At 38.0% G+C, this 18,768-nt stretch overlaps 1 protein-coding gene across 2 annotated transcripts in view; it reads left to right on the top strand.

The window, feature by feature from the left end:
• The first annotated feature begins 17,665 nt into the window (after positions 1–17,665).
• Positions 17,666–18,768, top strand: part of Zdhhc17 (zinc finger DHHC-type palmitoyltransferase 17) — a 99,056-nt gene continuing 97,953 nt past the window's right edge. Inside the window, exon 1 of one of the 2 annotated variants that reach the window (XM_015482971.2) lies at positions 17,666–17,817. In XM_015482971.2, coding sequence (XP_015338457.1) covers positions 17,725–17,817 — 93 coding nt within the window. In that variant the 5' untranslated portion in view covers positions 17,666–17,724. The remainder of the gene's footprint in view (positions 17,818–18,768) is intronic. The other variant, XM_048804750.1, reaches the window with a different exon arrangement.

The raw sequence follows: 18,768 nt of genomic DNA, 5'->3' as shown, positions 1-18,768 counted from the left end.
GTTGGTGATGTTTTTTGTTGCAAGTACAGGAGCCTGACTCAAACTAGTTCAGGCTAAGAAAGAATTCACTGGTTTATATAAAAGGAAGTATAGGGATCAACAATTTTCAAGTATCAGTGAGTATAGGGCTGACTCTTCAGAGTTCTGTCTTATACACACCTGCTTTTCCCTGAGCGTGAGCTTCCTCCTCAATGGGTTTTTCCTATATGGCAGAAGAGATGGCCACTTGCAGCATTTAGGTTTTACTACAGAGCAACTAACAGATGCCAGGTGACCTCTCATGTGCTGGGAATACATACATAAATAATACTTCATTTGTATTCTTTTCTTTATTTAATAAAAATTTATTTTCAAGTCCATTTCCAGAGAATTCTGTATTACCTTTACCTAAACAACTTTATCTTTTCTTGGTCTATTTTCATTCTTTTTTCACATGTGAATATTGTAGTAAATTCCAAAAGTATACAGCTTTGTGCCTTTTACTTGCCATTTGCACTCACCCAAGAATGTAATCTTTATATTTTTATTAATGGTTGCCTAATTGTCCATTGATCAATGTACATTTTCAAAGCATAGTTAAATTTTTTTTTTTAGTTGTAGATGGACAAATGCCTTTATTTGTTTTTTTTTAAGAGAGAGAGAGAGAGAGAATTTTTTTAATTTTTTTTTTTTTTTTTTTTTTTTTTTTTTTTTTAGTTTTCAGCGGACACAACATCTTTGTTTGTATGTGGTGCTGAGGCTCGAACCTGGGCTGCACGCATGCCAGGCGAGCGCTACCACTTAAGCCACATCTCCAGCCCCACCTTTGTTTGTTTTTATGTGGTGCTGAGGATGGAACCCAGTGTCTCACATGTGCTAGGCAAGTCCTCTACCACTGAGCCACAACCCCACCCGCTAAAGCACAGTTTTCATTTGGAAAATTTATAATGGATCAGGGTGAATTCAAATCATAAGCAGGGTGTCCTGGATTATCATCAAAGGAAAAGAAAGTGCTAGATTTCCTAGAAACCTGCCCTTCGTTTGTTTTAGAGCTCTTCTCTCCTGTCTTCTTGGAATATTTACTGGAAATATACTATATGACAACAGGCATTGTGCTAAGTGCTTGAGATAGATAAATCCATACATGCATATATCTATGTATATGAATAAATATATATATTCCTTTCATTTAAAATTAAAAATGTTCATTTTGACAGTTTCAGATCTCTGTTGCAATAACTTAAGAACTGCTATATATCCTTTACATCTTCATATTTCTTCAGTTTTCCTCAAATATTCAAATTTTATTATTATTTTCTCTTTCAGAATTTCAGACATGATGTTCCATTATCCTTAATATATTCCAGCATGTATTTTCTACCTGAAACACAGCAAATGACCAAAACCAGGCAATTAATATCAATGCAAACAATATTGTTTAACTAACAATCATATTTAGACTTTATCAATTGTCCCAATAATATCTATTTCAACAAAACAAAATTCTGGCTCAAATGCTGCTGGAACAATTACTTGGTCTTTGTCTTTCATGACTTTTTTTTTTTTCAGATTATAGGCTACACATTTTATAGAATACCCCTTAATTTGGGTTTGTCAGATGTTTTCTCACAACTACATTCAGGATAAGGCTTTTGGCAGGAATATCTTATTCCCAGTTCGTCACTTCAGTAAGTCAAGCATTTTCTTGGAATAGGGATGACCTGTGAACAGTTAAAGGACAATGATAATTATAAGACCTGTGGACGGTTCACTTTTGTTAAGGGTGCATCAGACTTAAAAAAAAAAAAAAGGCTCAAGTAATCAACTTGCAATTCAAGGCAGCCTATGAAAAACCGAAAATTTATTTTATGGTTTGATATGAAGTGTCCCCCTAAAACCTGTGTAAGATAATGCAAGAATTTTCTTTTTTTTTTAAAGAGAGAGAGGGAGGGAGAGAGAAAGAGAGAGAGAGAGAGAGAGAGAGAGAGAGAGAGAGAGAGAATTTTTTTAATATTTATTTTTCAGTTTTCGGTGGACACAACATCTTTTGTTTTGTATGTGGTGCTGAGGATCGAACCCGGGCCGCACGCATGCCAGGCGAGCGCGCTACCGCTTGAGCCACATCCCCAGCCCCAAATGCAAGAATTTTCAGAGGTAAAATAGATTATGGTAGGTATAACATAGTCAGTGAATTAATCTACGGATATAAATTAACTGGGAGATAACCACAGGCAGTTAGGGTGTAGCTGAAGGAAGTAGGTCACTGGGGATGTACCTTTGGGGTTTATATTTTGTCCTTGATGTGCCAAGCTCTCTTGCACTCTGCTTCCTGGCTTAATAACCTGAGCTGCTTTCTTCTTCCATGCCCATGATGTTTTGCCTTATCTTGGACCCAGAGCTATGGAGTCGGCCAACCATGGACTGAATCTCTGAAACTGTGAGTCAAAATAAACTTCCTCCTCTCTGTGGTTATTGTCAGGTATTTTGGCCACAGTGATGAAAAGCTGACTAAAACAGTCTCCAAGGCAGTAATTAAAGAGGTATTTGTCTTCTATATACATACAGCAAACCACTAGTAATCAGACTCAAGGTTGAACTGTGAGGTAACAGAGATACAAAGGAGACTGAATGCAGTGCCTTGACAAGTCTTCTGTTGGGAGGGAATGAATGGAATCCTGAGACCTGTCATGGTATCATTTAGGTGGACAAGACTAAGAAATTTCCACTCCAATATCCTAAACTTTGATGGCAAGGACAGCTCCCTCTGCTTTGTCTGAGGAAAATAGCCTCCTCTTGCCTGTAGACTTCAGGAGGTGATAGCATATATATAAACAAAGAATGTTAAGACCAGAACTGGTTAATATTCACCTGAAGGAACAGAGAATACAGTGGATCTTGAAAACATTATAACAGAAAAGGCAGAATATAAAGGTGGACAAGAATCGACATTGGAAAACACTTGTAGTTTCATGATATGGCAAGGAGCCATAAAACTCTAGAAGGGATACAGGCATACAGCAGACTAGAGAGATTCTAGAAGTACCTTGATATAAGGAAGGTGTCAGAAGGCTAAGGGAGGTTAGAATGTCAGAAAATTTATAATAGGAGACCTGAGAATCTACTATCTATGTTCCTTGTATGAGCCCAAAACACATACTCATCTCTAATGAGTATGCAGAATTCCACTGGTGGGGGCACCATTGGCATACCTGGGAAACTCAATGATGGCTATCTACTATAGTTGACAATAAGAAGTGCTGCTATGGAACTGGACTTCTTGATGCAACTGAACTGATAAAAATTCAAAGTAGCAGAGACTATATGGTAGCACCTGATGGACAGGAGAATGTATCTAATTATAGTAATGGGCTGCAAGGCCAGAGTGGCAATCAGAATGCCTTTACCCACAGGGCTCTATGATAATGGCCCATAGTGTTCCTTGGAGCAAGTTAAATGAGCCCTCATTAGGGTGTTACTTGACTTACATGTATGTATACTAGAAAGAATGTACTACTGGTGAGCAAAAGGCTGATGCCAGCTGTCTCAATGGACAATTATAACCTGTCACCCAGTTTACAGATCTAAGCAGGTTCTCAGACCTAAAGCTCATTATCTGAAGGGGAAACTGAATAATAAGCACTAGCCTACTACTATATATTCCCTTAATAATTCCCCAAAGGATATATACCTATTATTGGGAAACTGTAAACTGAGGAAAGAGGAACATCAGTCATTTAAAGGCCTGGTGGATATGGGGTCAAGATGACACTAATACCAGGAGGCTGGAAGCATTATCACAGCCTCCAGAAAGAGTGGGAGTTCATATATGGGTTTGTCTCATGGTGATCCAATGGAGTCACAGACTCACTCTCTGCTTATATGTCTAGTTGTCAAGTCAACAATTGAAATGTGTATATATAATAACTGGCAGAACCCTCACAAAGGATTCCTGAATTGTGTAGTAATGGAAGAACCAGATAGGAAGAACCAGTGGAAACTACTGAAACTACACATCTTCACTGGCTAAGAGAGTAGAGCAAGAGGAATTTACAACATAATAAGAGGAAATACAAATATCAGTGTCACCATCAAAGACTCACAGAATGTAGATATGTTGGTACCCATCATATGCTTGTTTAAGTCACTTATTCAGCCGGTTTGGCCACTGCAAAAACCAGACTCATCATAGCAAGTGATGGGGAACTATTGTAAACTTAATGTAAGCAATCTCAGCTGCTATACCAGTGAGGCACGTCTACTATAAAATAACAACATAGCTTTTGGTGCTTGGTATACTGCTCAAGTGAATAGGTTCTTCTCGATCCCCACTAATAAAGAGGAGCAAAAGCAGTTACCTTTTATGTGGGAGGGACAACAGTACATATCATTCTCTTGCCATAGGTAGAACTATGTTAACTTTTCTGCTCTCTGTCACAATATAAATAGTCCACAGGACATTGGTCAACTTGATATTCTGTAGATTATCATTTGACACAAATGACATCATGCCAATTGGACTTTTTCAGTGCAATCACTACCAAGGATAACCACACATGGGCAAATGAAACAATCATTACAAATAAGGATAAAGCAATATAATTCTCCATTCCCTCCAGGATGAAGACTTGGATGACCAACCAAGCAAACAACCTAGATGGGATAGTAATAGAAGAGATAGGGGATGAATATCAATTTTGGCCTTGAGTCCCGTTACAATATCAAAGACTATTTGCTCCTCTAACACTCCTGTATTGATTCTTTTGTAGGCACTGGGGGAAACTACCATCTTGAAGGCCCTGTGATAGACTACATATAATGGAAACTATTAGCAGATCTGGGTAATATACACTGTGAATAAATCAGACATCTCTGGGGTAGTGCACACCTATAATCCCTGTGGCTCCGGAGGCTGAGGCAGGAGGATTAAAAGTTCAAAACCAGCCTCAGCAACTTAGTGAGGCCCTAAGCAACTCAGTGAGACCCTGTTTCTAAATAAAATACAAAGACAGGCTGGGGATGTGGCTCAGTGGTTAAGTACCCTTGGGTTTAAATCTCCGGTACAAAAAAAAAAAAAAAAGAATACATATAATTTTTATCTAAGAACATCAAACTTTGAATTTTACGGAAAAATTCTGTCACAAAATATTACAAGGGTACCTCAGTACCAGAACTCCCACAGATACAAAAATCCATGGAAAAAATCCCTTATAAAATGGCATAGCAACTAACTTGCATATATCATCCCATATACTTTACATCATCTCTAGGTTACTTATAATACCCAAAACTGTATAAATGCTTTGTAAATAGTTATTATGCTGTATCATTTAGGGGAAAATGACAAGAAAAAAGCCTGTATGTGCTCAGTACAGAACCAATTGTTCTTTTTCAAATCTTTTCAATCTGAGGTTAAGTGAACCCACAGATCCAGGACCTGTAGATACAGAGGGTTGACTACACTCAGGATTTTTTTCAAACACTTAAGAATGTAAAACACATAGCTATGGACCATGAAAAAGCAGACAATTGGTCAGATTTAATCCATAAGGCATAGTTTGGCAATCTATATTGTATGCTATTTAGGGTGATCTTATTTCCTTGGTCAAAGATTGGTTTAGTATGCACAGGTATTTAAATCCTGATCAATGAGACCTGCAAGTTTTCCTTGAATCAAACAAGAACACGAGGAGGAATATCCTTTAACTGCCTGTGGAGGCTGCTTGTGTGATGAATAATGCCTATAGCTGCTGAAGTCACATGGAGAACATGAAGTTTCTCTTCTTTATCTGAGAATAACAAAGCCGAGAAAGGAATCTGAGAGAATCTTCATGACATTAACTGAGTGGTTCAATTAACTTGCATAATACTTGGATCTTCATATTACTGAACTGTTGAATTAAAGTGACTCCAGACTTCTTGTTGCAAGAAATAATAAAGGTTCTTATATGTAAGTCACTTTAGTCAAATTTTTCTGTTAAACTGAAAGCCAAAAATATTCTAAATAAAATAAAGGACTCAGAAGAATAATATATGTTATTATAAATGCTGCCTTAGAAAGATATCTAAGTTATTCTAAGATAAAGTGAAAAAAGCAAGATGTGTAGCATTTTGTAAAGTTAAGATGGCATGTTTTAAGGATATATGTACAAATAGATACATATTTCTCAGACGGAGAAATGTGTTGTAGAGCAGTTTTGTCATTGTGTGAACATCATAGACTTAGACAAACCTAAATGGTTTGGCCTATTAAAAATCTAAGCTATATGGTATAGTTTATTGTTCCGAAGAGTACAATGAACAAAACAACATGAAATTAAAAATGCACAAGAAAAAATTATGCAATCAAGAAATGCAGTAAACACGAGATGCATGAGGCTGCTGCTGGTGAAACTTGGCATACTGTTTCACAGTGACATTTGTTTTTTCTTCAGTACTGGGGATTGAACCCAGGGATACATACCCAGACCTTTTTTTTTTTTTTTTTATTTTTGAGGAGTCTTGCTAAATTGTTGAGGCTGGTGTATCATCTTCCCTGGTAGATGGGATTACAGGTATGTTCTACTTCACTCATATTCACAGTAACCCTTTTTTCAATAAGTACTAGAACACTCTAAAATAACAATAAAAAGAGTGTGGCAAATTCTAAACACTGTGTCACAGTTATTATCATAATTGTGTATTAAATACTATACAAAATTATATATGCTATACTTCTAAAAATATTTTTAGTAGCTGAGTGTAGTGGTGCACACATATAATACCAACAACTAGGGAGGCTGAGGCAGGGGGATTATAAGTTCAAAGCCAGCCTCAGTAACTTAGTAAGGCCCTCAGCAAAACCCTTCCTCAAAATAAAAAAATAAAAAAGGTTGGGGCTATGGTTCAATAATTAAGTGTTCCTGGGTTCAATCCGTGGTACAAAACAAACTAACAAACAAACAAAAACCCCTGCCTTTTTTTTAGATAAATTATTTCACTTTTATTTTATTCTTTTAATGCAGTATCTCTGGCCATGTCACCTTCTTCCTGAGTGAAGTTTAGAAGGGTATTATAATCTAGAAGAGTAGGGAATACCACATACTGTAGCTACAACCATTTGGCTCCTCTTACTTCCCAGAAATATCCAATGGACTGCCTTTGGGTGTTGGTACTGTCTCTTGTCTCATTTACCATGTATAGTAATGATTTAGAAGTGGGAAGACGTGCTTTTACTGTTGGCAGTTCTTCTTAGTTTTTACTAATAAGACTTAACCAGTCTGGGAATTATTTAGGTAAGAAAGATAAAGAAAATATTAAGAGGATTGGAAAAAAGTAGACCTAAAAATGAAGGATTTAGGACAGAAATCAGGAAAATTTTCTGATAGTAAAAACTTCATAGACAAAACAGAGCAGAGGTTGACTGCAGAGACTGTGGACTTTCAATTATGATAGTTTAAAAGAAAATTATTATATAAGATGGTATTATTACTATTAGAATTAAAGAGATGAAAGACATTTTGAAGAGCACCTATTCCAAACTCTTTATTTTACAGAAGACACAACTAAGGCTGAGAAATTAGATGAAATGACAAAAATTATACCATTAATTAGCTGTAAATCCAGAAAAAATATTTAGTTTCTTTTAATATTTTTTCTTTGACATCACATTTGTTAAGAATTATTTTGTCTAGGGCTGGGGATGTGGCTCAAGTGGTAGCACATTTGCCTGGCATGCGTGCGACCCGGGTTCGATCCTCAGCACCACATACAAACAAAGATGTTGTGTCCACCGAAAACTGAAAAATAAATATTAAAAAAAATTCTCTTCAAAAAAAAAAAAAAAAAAGAATTATTTTGTCTAAAGACAACAGTATAAACTACATGGCTTCTTAAAGTCCTAAACAAATTAAGAACATTAGTCAAGAACTAAAGCTATAATTTATCATGATCAGAGATTGTTTTCATTGGGGTCCATGGATAATGCTTAGTTGCTGAACCTCTTTGATATTTATGCAAATTTGTGTGTATATATATATTTGGAAATCTGTAAGTTCCCAGTACGTTCCCACTAACAGCAAATATCCCCAAAGTGAAATTTATTACCACCCTCGGGAAATAAAATTAGGTAAGAGCATTCAAATCCAAAGCTGATTTGGTGTGGAGGAAAATGCATGTTTGGGAGATTCACAAGATGTTCATCTACAGCACAGACTTTCTCTACTTAATATCTGTTTAAAAAAAAAGGCCTAGAAAATTTACCAATTCATCAACCAAGAAATGAAGGTATTGTATCCTAAAATTAAAAAGAAGAATAAAAAAATTGGCATATATACAAAGATGTAACTTGAAATAGCAGAGAAGAATGAATGGGCATACTCCCTAATTTTGCCATCTTATTCACCCAACCTATCTCAAGCTACATGGATAAATATTCTAAATTCTGAAAGTCATATGAATATTCCCAAATTTGTGGAGAAGTCAACCTCATTCTCCTTACATTTTTTATTTTCTCACTATACATTACTAGAAATAACTACAAGAAAAGCTGGTGAAATGGGGACTATAAACTATGGGTTTGACTTTCTGGTAAAAGCAAAGGCTTTTAAGGATACAACTGAGACAGGAAAACTACTTAATGCCTGAGGATGTCTCCCTATGGGATGCGATATAATTCCCACCTAGATGGATGGACAAAACTTAGGATTCAGGTTTTCTAATACAGCCTGTATCTTGGTGTCCTCGACCAAGCTTCTCTCTCCCACATAGTTTCCCAGAGGTACAGAAAAGTAAACAGAAGATTAAATATTTAGTCCTCAAGCAGAAACTCAGAGTAGAAATCAAATAGGTCTCAGATATGCAGGATAGAACATAAAAAGATCACCCATGCTGTATCACAGAATGTCCATCAGGACTGTCAAATCTGAGCAAAATGGAAAGAAACAGCATGGAAACTATGCAAACATATTACAGCCAGAAAACTTTTTTTTTTTATTTATATGATAAAGTACAAAAATCACCCAGTTTGTTTCTAGCCTTGGTTTGGGTCAGTAAAGATGTATGCAAGTTAGTCCTACAGTCATGCTGAAAAACATAAATGATTTTAACTGCTTAATAAACATAAATGGCAGTATACAAGGGACAACCAGGACTGGGCAGAGGTGTGGAAAGGATGTGGGAAGTCACTGGGAACACGTCTTGACTTTTCCACATTTTACACTAATTCATACAAAGGGCTATGTCATACAGTTTCTCTCAACTGCTTTCATTGCCTAATGGTAACAGTTTAAAAGGTTTATTTTTAATAAGAATTAATTTTATTTCCTCTTAAAGTTGTACATTAATTATAAGTACTATATAGGTAGCCAACAATTTTCTGGGATTAAATTGTCACAAAAAAGCTATTAAGTACTATATTCGACATTGGCTCAGAAAATCTAATCTTGGTTTGTGTGTGTGTGTGTGGTGTTGGGTGTCAGACCTAGGGCTGTGTGTGCTATGCAAGCCCTCTACACTGAGCTACATCCCTAGCCCCAGAAATGTAATCTTAGCTCAACAACAGTACGTCTTCTTTCTGTCTACTCATGATACATAATTGTTTTAGTTAGTTTTTTTTTTCTGCTGTAACCAAAATACCTGACAAGAACAATTTTTGAGGAAAAAAAATGTATTTAGCAATCAGTTTCTGAGGTCTCAGTCCACAGACAGCCAAGTCCACTACACTACTCTGGGGTAATCTGAGGTAGAACATCATGGCAGAGGAAAGCAGTTTAGGACATGGCAATCAGGAAGCAGAGAGGGCTTTGCTAACTAGGAACAAAATGTTCCCCAAAGGCACACCCTTATGACCTACTTCCTTCAGCCACACCCTACCTGCCTATAGTTACCACCCAATTAATCCATGCAAGGGGATTGATGCACTGATTAGGTTAAGGCTGTCATAACCCAATAATTTCACCTCTAAACCTTTTTGCATTATTTTGCACATGGGCTTTTGGGGGACCCTTTATGTCAAAACCATATAGCATGTACCAAATTCATGGCCTATTAGCTGTTGTCTACATATATGATTTCAGTAATTGTTAATGCATTATTAGTCAGTTGCAAACCACCTAATGTGCAGATGTCTAAAGACTCCCTGGTGCAATTCTATATAGCCATCATGTTAATTCTTAGGTTTCATATGAAGATTAAATAATGCACATGAAGAACTTGACTAGCACACACAATATGTATGAGTCAGGACCCCTACAGGAAACAGAATTCTTTCCACTTGGTCCAGATGAAGAAGAGTTAGTGAAAGTACTACTTAGAGTGATATGGGAGGACTAATGGGATAAATGAGGGGTGGTAGTCATCCATAACTAGAAGTACCCTTCAGGCTGAAGGGGCATAGCATGGGAAAGAAAGTCTTACAGAAGTTGAATGAGAGCTGGAAGCTTAAAAAAAGCACCATCAGGTAAGCACTGTAGACTAAGGGATGAGGCTGTCAACAAAGATGCTTTGTTGGGAGCTGGGGTTGTGGCTCATTGGTAGAGTGCCTGCCTGGCATGTGTGAGGCACCAGGTTTGATCCTCGGCACCACATAAAAATAAATAAATACAATAAAGATATTGTGTTAAAAAAAAGAATACTTTGTTAAAGCAGGGTGTGACTGGGAGGAAGTATTCTGACCTTCCTCCTGCCTTCCTGCCTCCTTCTAGAGCTAGAGACTCCCATTGGCTAAACCCAAACAATGGCCAACTGCTAGACTCCAGTTTTGTTAGAATCAGAGGCAGACAAGAGAAAAGAATAGATTTGAGATGGAGAAAGGAAGGAAGAATGCTGGTTAACCAATATACTTTGATTCATTTTATTTATTGATTGGTACCAGGGATTGAGCCCAGGGGTGCTTAATCACCAAGTCACATCCCCAGCCCTTTTAAAAAATATATTTAATTAGAGACAAGGTCTCACTGAGTTGCTCAGGGCCTTGCTAAGTTGCTCAGGCTGGGTTTGAACTTTTGATCCTCCTGCCTCAGCCTCCCGAGTGCCTAGGATTACAGGCTGGGATTATAGGTATGTACCACCACATCAGCCTGTGACTCATTTTAAACCAAAATATACTATCTCAATCTTAACAAAGTGGATAGAATATTGTTTTTCCTCCTGCCATGGAAATAAATTATATGGAATTTTGTTCATATATAGACTCACACATGCCTTCCTTTTTTTCTTAACTTTTTCATTTATAATTCATTCATTTAATAAATGATTATGGAATAGCTACTTTATCCTGCTTCCCTTTTAGAATAGCTACTTTGAGAAATATGTTGGTATCAAGTATAGTATTGTTATTCTTTCCTAACGAAGACTATCATTTATAAACCACTCATATCAATTAATAAGCATTAAAATAATATCATATTATAAAAATTCTCAGTATGAAATTTTCATTTATAAAAGGAAACAGTACTTGTTAAAATGTGTATTTCACATTTTAAATATTCCTATATTTGAGCAATCTTTTTGGGATTGTATGCCCATTTTAAAATCTGATGAAAGCTATTGATCTCTAGAAAAAATGTGCAGAAGGGCTTTCATTGGTACTATCTCTGGAGGGAGCAGGGCAGGGTCTTAAGCTTACTCAGTGAACTTTCTTAGATACTCCTCCTCTCTCTTCATGTGCGGGTCCTCAGGGGTTTTGTTTAGATTTACTGGTGCCCTGGAACGTTGCACAGAAATGGTCAAAAGGCAAAGAATAAAACTTAGTGGCACTTCCTACCATGGCCACAACTTGAGTTATTCCTAAAGAGTAGTAAAATGATGGATCATTGGCGCATAACAAGAGAAATCTGCCCTGACATATAGAATGAGAAAGGTGTTAAGAGGTTTGAAAAGTCTGTAAGGAATCTTGCCCTTTCTAGGGATCCCTTCTTTCCTGAGTGAAATCAACCTATAGGTCTGGAAGCAGGATATTTGTAGACAAGTTCAGATTTAACAATTCATCTTCTCTCTCTATGCCTTCAATACATACATTGCTTCAAATCCTCATTTTTCTCAACACAAATTTTCTATCCTCTTTTTTGCAAAAGATATTGATAACCCTTGAAGGCTGACTCCCAGTTATTAGCACTAATTCCACTCTCTTAAGGACAAAATAAAAAGTTTTGTCTTTAAACATTCTCTGGAAAGGAGAGATGTGCATATCACACTGTTATGCTTTGTTTCCCAAAGTTTCGTGTGCTAGAAGCTTGGTCCCCAATGTACAGGTATTAAAAAGTGGTGGGCCTTTAAGAAGTGGGGCCTAAGGGAGGTGATTAGGTCAGAACTGCACTCATGAAGGAATTAACATTGATCTCAAGGGGTGTGTTAGGTCTTGCAAGAATGGGTTAGTTTGAGAATGAGGCCTTCATCAGATGCTAATGCTAGTGTCATGCTCTTGCAACTTCAAAACTGTGACCTAAATAAATCTCTTTTTATATAAAGTACCTAGCCCACATATAAAAAATGTTCATCATCTATAAAGTACCCAGCCTCAGGTATTTTGTTATAGCAACACAAAACAAATTAAGATACACACCTACCCCTCCCCTAATAAAAGCAATGAGTAATAATAAAACATGTATATATTCCTTCTAAGGAAGCAAGTTTAGGGGAAAAATAACCTGTTCTGATAAGTGATTAAATGTTTTCATCCTGCTGGATTCTTATAACTACACAATTTGTAGACGATTTTGGGAGTTTCGGGCTTTACACACTGAATTATCTACTGTTACATAACAAATTATGCCCAAATTTAGCAGCTTAAGAAAATAAATAATTGCATTTTACACAAATTTGTGGATCAGAAATCCAGGGGAAACTTAAGTAGGGGGCTCTGGCTCAGGGTCTCTAAAGAGCTTGTGGTTGAGGTATCAGCAGGGCTAGAAACCATCTGAAGGCTTGATTGGAGCTGGCGGATCCACTTTTAAGATTACTTACTCACAGGCCTGGTAAGTCAGCAGGGGTTGTTAGCAGCAGGCAATAGTTTTGTGCCAGATGGACAGCACCACAGGACTCCTTGGGTGTCTTCATGATATGGCTACTGGCTCCCCCAAGTTAGGGATATAACAATGAACAAGGCAGAAGCCATGATGCATTGTATTACCTGGCCTCCAAAGTCATACCCCTTTTTCGTACAATATCTTATTGGTTATACAGGTCAACCCTACCCGGTGTTAGTGAGGGCAAAGGTGAGAATGCCAGGAAGCAAGAATCAATGGTAGCCTCCTTGGGAGCTGGCCATTACCAATGCCAAATTTCACACATTTCCTTTAATGTTCCAGTTTGATTTCTTCTACATCAATGATTCACACTGAATATGACTGTAAAAAAAAAATTGTCTCTACTTTGCTTAAAATAGGAGTACTGTTATATGTACTTGCTTTCTTTTCAACTCCTGTTTCATCCCAGTTCTAAGTAGTCAGTATTCTATTTAGTTCTAGAGTCCACAATTCCAATGAGACATAGAAATCTGTGAAATGGCTTATAAGAACATTTTATCATTAATATACTTAATGAATTCATGTGATTACATAATAGTATTTAGCTGGGCTAAATAATCTGACTGGCATCTTAAAAATATCTCTGACTACATTATGGTTATTGTTTCCAATATTCATGCAGAACAAATGTTTAATAAGTAATTGCCAAATGTTAGAATGAACGAATATAGTAAAGTTGCAGTCAGCAAAATCATCATATAAAAATCAATTGTTTTTCTATACACTAACAATGAACTACTTAAAAAGAAAACAATACCATTACAACAGCATCAAAAAGAACAAAATAAAAATAAACTTAACCAAAGAAGTAAGATACTTGTACAATGGAAACCACAATTTATTGATGAGAGAAATTAAAATAATACAAATAAATGTAAAGACTTCTCATGTTAATAGATTTGATTAACATTCAGAAATTAAATTAATATTGTTTATAATGTTCATAGTACTGAAAATGATCTATAGATTCTAAGCAATCCCTTTCAAAATCCCCATGGCATTTTTTTATAGAAGTTGAAAAAAATCCTAAAATTCATACAGAACCACAGAAAATTGAATAGCCAAAAATGATCTGGAGAAAGAATAAAGAGGCATGACATATCCTGATTTTTAAATATATTAGAGTGCTACAGTAATTTAAAAAGTATGGGACTAGCATAAAAATAGATAAAGAGAGAGCTCACTAATAAACTACACATACGTGGTCAACTGATCTTTGACAATGGTACTTAGAATACACAATGTGGAAAGGACATTCTCTTTGACATAAGGTGCTGGAGAAAGTGGATATCCATACGCAAAAAGGAAAATTGGACCCTTATCTTGTAGCACACATAAAAATCAAATTAAATGGGTTAAAGAATGAAATGTAAGACCTGGAACTGTAAAAATTCCTAGAAAGAAAACATATGCGAAAAGCTTTATGACATTGGGCTTGGCAAAGATTTCTTGAATATGACATAAAAAGCACAAGCTATAAAGGCAAAATTAGAGAAGCAGGATTACATTGAGCTAAAATGTTTTTGTAGCACAAAGGAACCAACCAACAAAGTAAACTCAACCTATGGAATGGGAGAAAATATTTGCACATCACATATCCAATAAGGGATTAATATCCAAAATATGCAACAAACTCTTACAACTTAATAGTAAAAACAAAACAAAAAAAACCCACCCAGATAACCCAATTAAAAGTGGGTAAAGGATTTAAGGACAAATGGACAAAAGGTATGTGAAAAGATGCTCAACATTACTAATTATTAGGGAAATTCTAATCTATACCACAATGAGATATCACACCTGTTAGTATGGCTACTAGAAAAACAAACAAAAAACCAAAAGATAACAAATTTTGGCAAGGATATGGTGAAACTGGAACCATTGCACAATGTTGATAGGAATGCAATGTGGTTTATCATGCTATAGAAAATAGCATGATAGTGTCTCAAAAAAAAAATAAATAAAAATGTTGAACTACCATAGCTTTCAGAAATCCCACTTCTGAGTATATAAAATTGAAACCAGGATTTCAAAAGGGATTCATATGAACTCCTGTGTTCCTTGCAGCATTATTCACAATAGCTAAGATACGGAGCCAACCTGAATGCCCATTGGTGGGTGAATGGATAAAGCAAATGTGTTGTATAAATGTAATGCAATATTATTCAACCTTTAAAAAGAAGGAAATCCTGTTATATGCAACAACATGGATAAACCTGGGGGCATTATGATAAGTGAAATAAGCCAGTCAGAGAAGGATGAATTCTGCATGATTCCATTTATGTAAGGTATCTAAAATAGTCAAGCTGATAGAAACAAAGACTAGAATGGTGGTTTGCAGGGTTGAAGTGGGGGAAAAACAGGGAGTTTCTGTTCAATGGATATGAAGTTTTAGTTATGTAAGATGGGCATGTTCAAAATATGTGTACAACATTGTGCCTATGGTTAACAATGCTTACCACGCACTTAAAGATTTGAGAGGGTAGTTCTTACCACAATTAAAAAAAAAAGTATTAAATGAAGCAAGTAAATCATTGAAGATAATTGAGAAGAAATATGTGGTAGTGGCAAGAGTAGTAGATGGGGGGGGGGATTCAAAAGGCTTCTAGATGTGATCCTGCTACTAGAACCAGGGATTCTGTGACTTTAAGAGGGTTTCTACATTTCTCAACCATCATTTATTCATTTGTGAAATGATAGAATTGTACTAGACCTGAATGATTGCTAATGCCATCTTCAACTCCAGTAGTCTCCTGATGTTACATATGAAACCTTATTTCTATAATACCCCATTCCCTGTCTTTAAATCCATTTCACAATTCTTCTCTAACAAGGTCTAGTCTTTTCTTGGAATTTTTATATATTTTTAGCTACTATTCTGTATTCCTCCATAATTTTATGCCATTCTTTTGTCAGCCTATCCAATCAGTATACTTTTTGGCTGTGCTTACACTCCAGTGAATATATTGTCTCAAATTTGGGGTATGCTGTTAAGAGCTCTATAATTACCAAATGGACTCCAATTATATCTAATGAATTCATTTGATCCATACTGAACACAGCCCAATTCAACATGTTTCTGAAGAATATCTGCTTTTTTTTTTAGTTCAGTTGTTCATTTAAAAACTATTTGTCTTCTTACAGTGAGCAAGGCAGTCACAGACCTAAGCTAAATTGTTTCAACTTTTCAGTTTTTAGTATTTTCTCTATGTTAAAGTTATATAATTCTCAGAAGTCACAAATAAAAACGTCTACAGTAGCATTAGTGAAATATTCTCTAATGTTCTCCATGCCTAGTTTCTTCACTCCTTCAATTCATTCAATACTTTATTAATGACACCTCTCAATCTCTTCAATTTCTTTTCCTTACTCCCATCTTCTATTCCAAGTAAATGCATGGCATAAGGAAGGGTATGGAAGAGCAAGAAGAAAACTGAAATGTTGAAGTAAAAATGATTTCTGAACACATAAATAGGTTCTTAAAGCAATTTGATGCTGGAAAGACAGACCCCTCATTCCATCTAGCTTTGCATGAAGATTCTTGATTTGGGGCAGGACTAAAAGAATGAAAATCAGCTGTGCTGGGAGGGCACACATGTATAAAGCCAGCTGCAAAGTTAAGAGAACGTTCTTTTTCTCATAGCCAACAAGCAGCTATAGAATGCCACATCCTCTTTACCAAGGAGCTATTTTCATTTACTACTGCGGGTACCCAGTTACTAAGTTGCCCCAGCTCAAGACAACATCCAATCGCTTGTTATTTCCTGCTTTTCTACACCCCGCCTTAGAAACAATGTCCAATCCTGAACTGATCCCCAGTCTCCCCAGACCCTCCTCAGGATCCTTTGGCGGGAACCTAAATCCTGTCATATTCTTCAGTTCCTCTGGTGTGCCTTTTCTCCTGATTTACAAATAAACCTAATTTTGTAGGACCGCAGGCTTCTTTCTGGTGGTCTTTGGCTGATTTGACTTTAATATTAGACAGGCTGGTAGCACGAACATTTCCCGATCTCAGCTAAATCTTCCTCTGAGCTATTTTGATGTACAATCTTTAATAGCTAAAAACAAAGACAAATGTTTTCTAAAACTGCCACCAGCCCATTTCTAGGAAGCAATCTCCCCTTCACGTTCCAATATCCTTTATAGTCCTAATATCCTTTTAAGAATGGCTTTAGTCATTTTATCCGGGTCGCGCTTCAGTGAATTCAGTTTAAAAGACTTCGATTCGGAATTCCTGGGTTTTACTAAAATGCAGGCTTTAAGCTCCTAAGTATTTTTTAATGTGGTACTAACGCAAGGCCAAGGAGGGCAAGCCGGGGTCATTTAAAAAAGGTTTATCCAGAAGGAAGTCCCACGAGTTCTTCCACACCCCCGCCCCACTCCCACAGGATAGGTTGGGAGGTGACCTTTTTGACTGTGGAGGAAAGGGATGCTTCTTTCGTCTTCAGGAACGATGCGCGCCTGGACTCGAGCCTCAGCGCCCCAGAGCCTCTCCCTGGGTCCGGGTGCTGGCTCCGCCCGGGTCTGAGGAGGGCGCCCGGGATGGGAGAGCGGGGCGCAGGGCGTGGGCCGCCTGGAGCTCTGGAGCTCCGTTTTGGCTCCCCTGTCGCCGCTAGTTCCCGCAAGCGAACCTATCCGTGGCCGCGCCGCCTCCGCGGGGTAGCCGGAGGCACACTTCTGCCTGAGGCCGGGGACCCGNNCCGTTTTGCCCGAGCCCCGCGAGGGTGAAACGCTTTCTCCCGGCATGCAGCGGGAGGAGGGATTTAACACCAAGATGGCGGACGGCCCGGATGAGTACGATACCGAAGCGGGCTGCGTGCCCCTTCTCCATCCAGAGGTGAGGGACCGCGCCGAGAATATTCCTCCCCTGCCTCCCCGACCTTTCTTCCCAAGACTCGCCGAGGGCGGTGGCCGACGTGTGTAGGGTAGTGGGACATGCCGAACTTGGAGAGGATGGGGAGGCAAATCCAGGCCCGAGCGCGGCTGCGAGCGGATAACGGGGGAGGAGATAGCGGGGCGGGCCCGACCGGGGCGGGCTCTGGGACGCAGTCCCTGGCTGTGTCTAGAGGACCGAGGTGGGGCTGTGCATGGTTCTGCTCTGCCATCGCACTCCTTGCGGGTGCACAGGTGACCCGGGCCCAGAACCGCGGTTTGAGCCCCGGGTGTTCCTCCAAGCCTAGGAGGGCGAGGGGGCGAGGAGGAAACGCGTCTGTTTTGGATATGTTCTTGTCCTTCGCGGGCCGGCCGAGTGGCACTGTTCCTTCCGTTTAGCTCACTGTTTCTCGACCATAATGATGTCCTTCCACGTTATGCCATGATAGTACCTCGGGCACCTTGTGCCAGGTGCCCTTATTTGAGCATTTGTCCTTAAGTGATGAAAAAGAGCGGTCAGAACTTTGGGGAATAGACCCACGCTCACATTAGCTTGTCAAAGTACCGCTTTTTTTTTAGGAGCTAGGGGAGAAGAGTGCAACACGTTTCCCATCACAATCTGAGTATCTTCCCGTGTAAGTAAACAGTTCTCTGCTCTAGGATCAGTCACATTCTGTACTTGTTTACTTCTTAGTTTGTAGCTGAGCTAGGGCTAGTTAAGGCCTGGAAGCAATTCTTGATGCATTCTGGGTTTTAATGATCTACATTGACCTGGGGCTGGTGGAGGGCCGTGGCTTCCTGAAGAAGTCAGGTATTTTTTTTGAGGTTCAAGAATGAAAACAAATCAGTGTTATGGGGTGAACAAACATGGAAATCTTCTGATCTGGTTACTTTGCATTAGAATGATTCTATTTCT

The sequence above is a fragment of the Marmota marmota genome, unplaced genomic scaffold (genome assembly GCF_001458135.2).
Source record: "Marmota marmota marmota unplaced genomic scaffold, marMar, whole genome shotgun sequence".
In the NCBI taxonomy this organism is placed as follows: Eukaryota; Metazoa; Chordata; class Mammalia; order Rodentia; family Sciuridae; genus Marmota; species Marmota marmota.
This window is presented reverse-complemented; position numbering and strand designations above follow the sequence as displayed.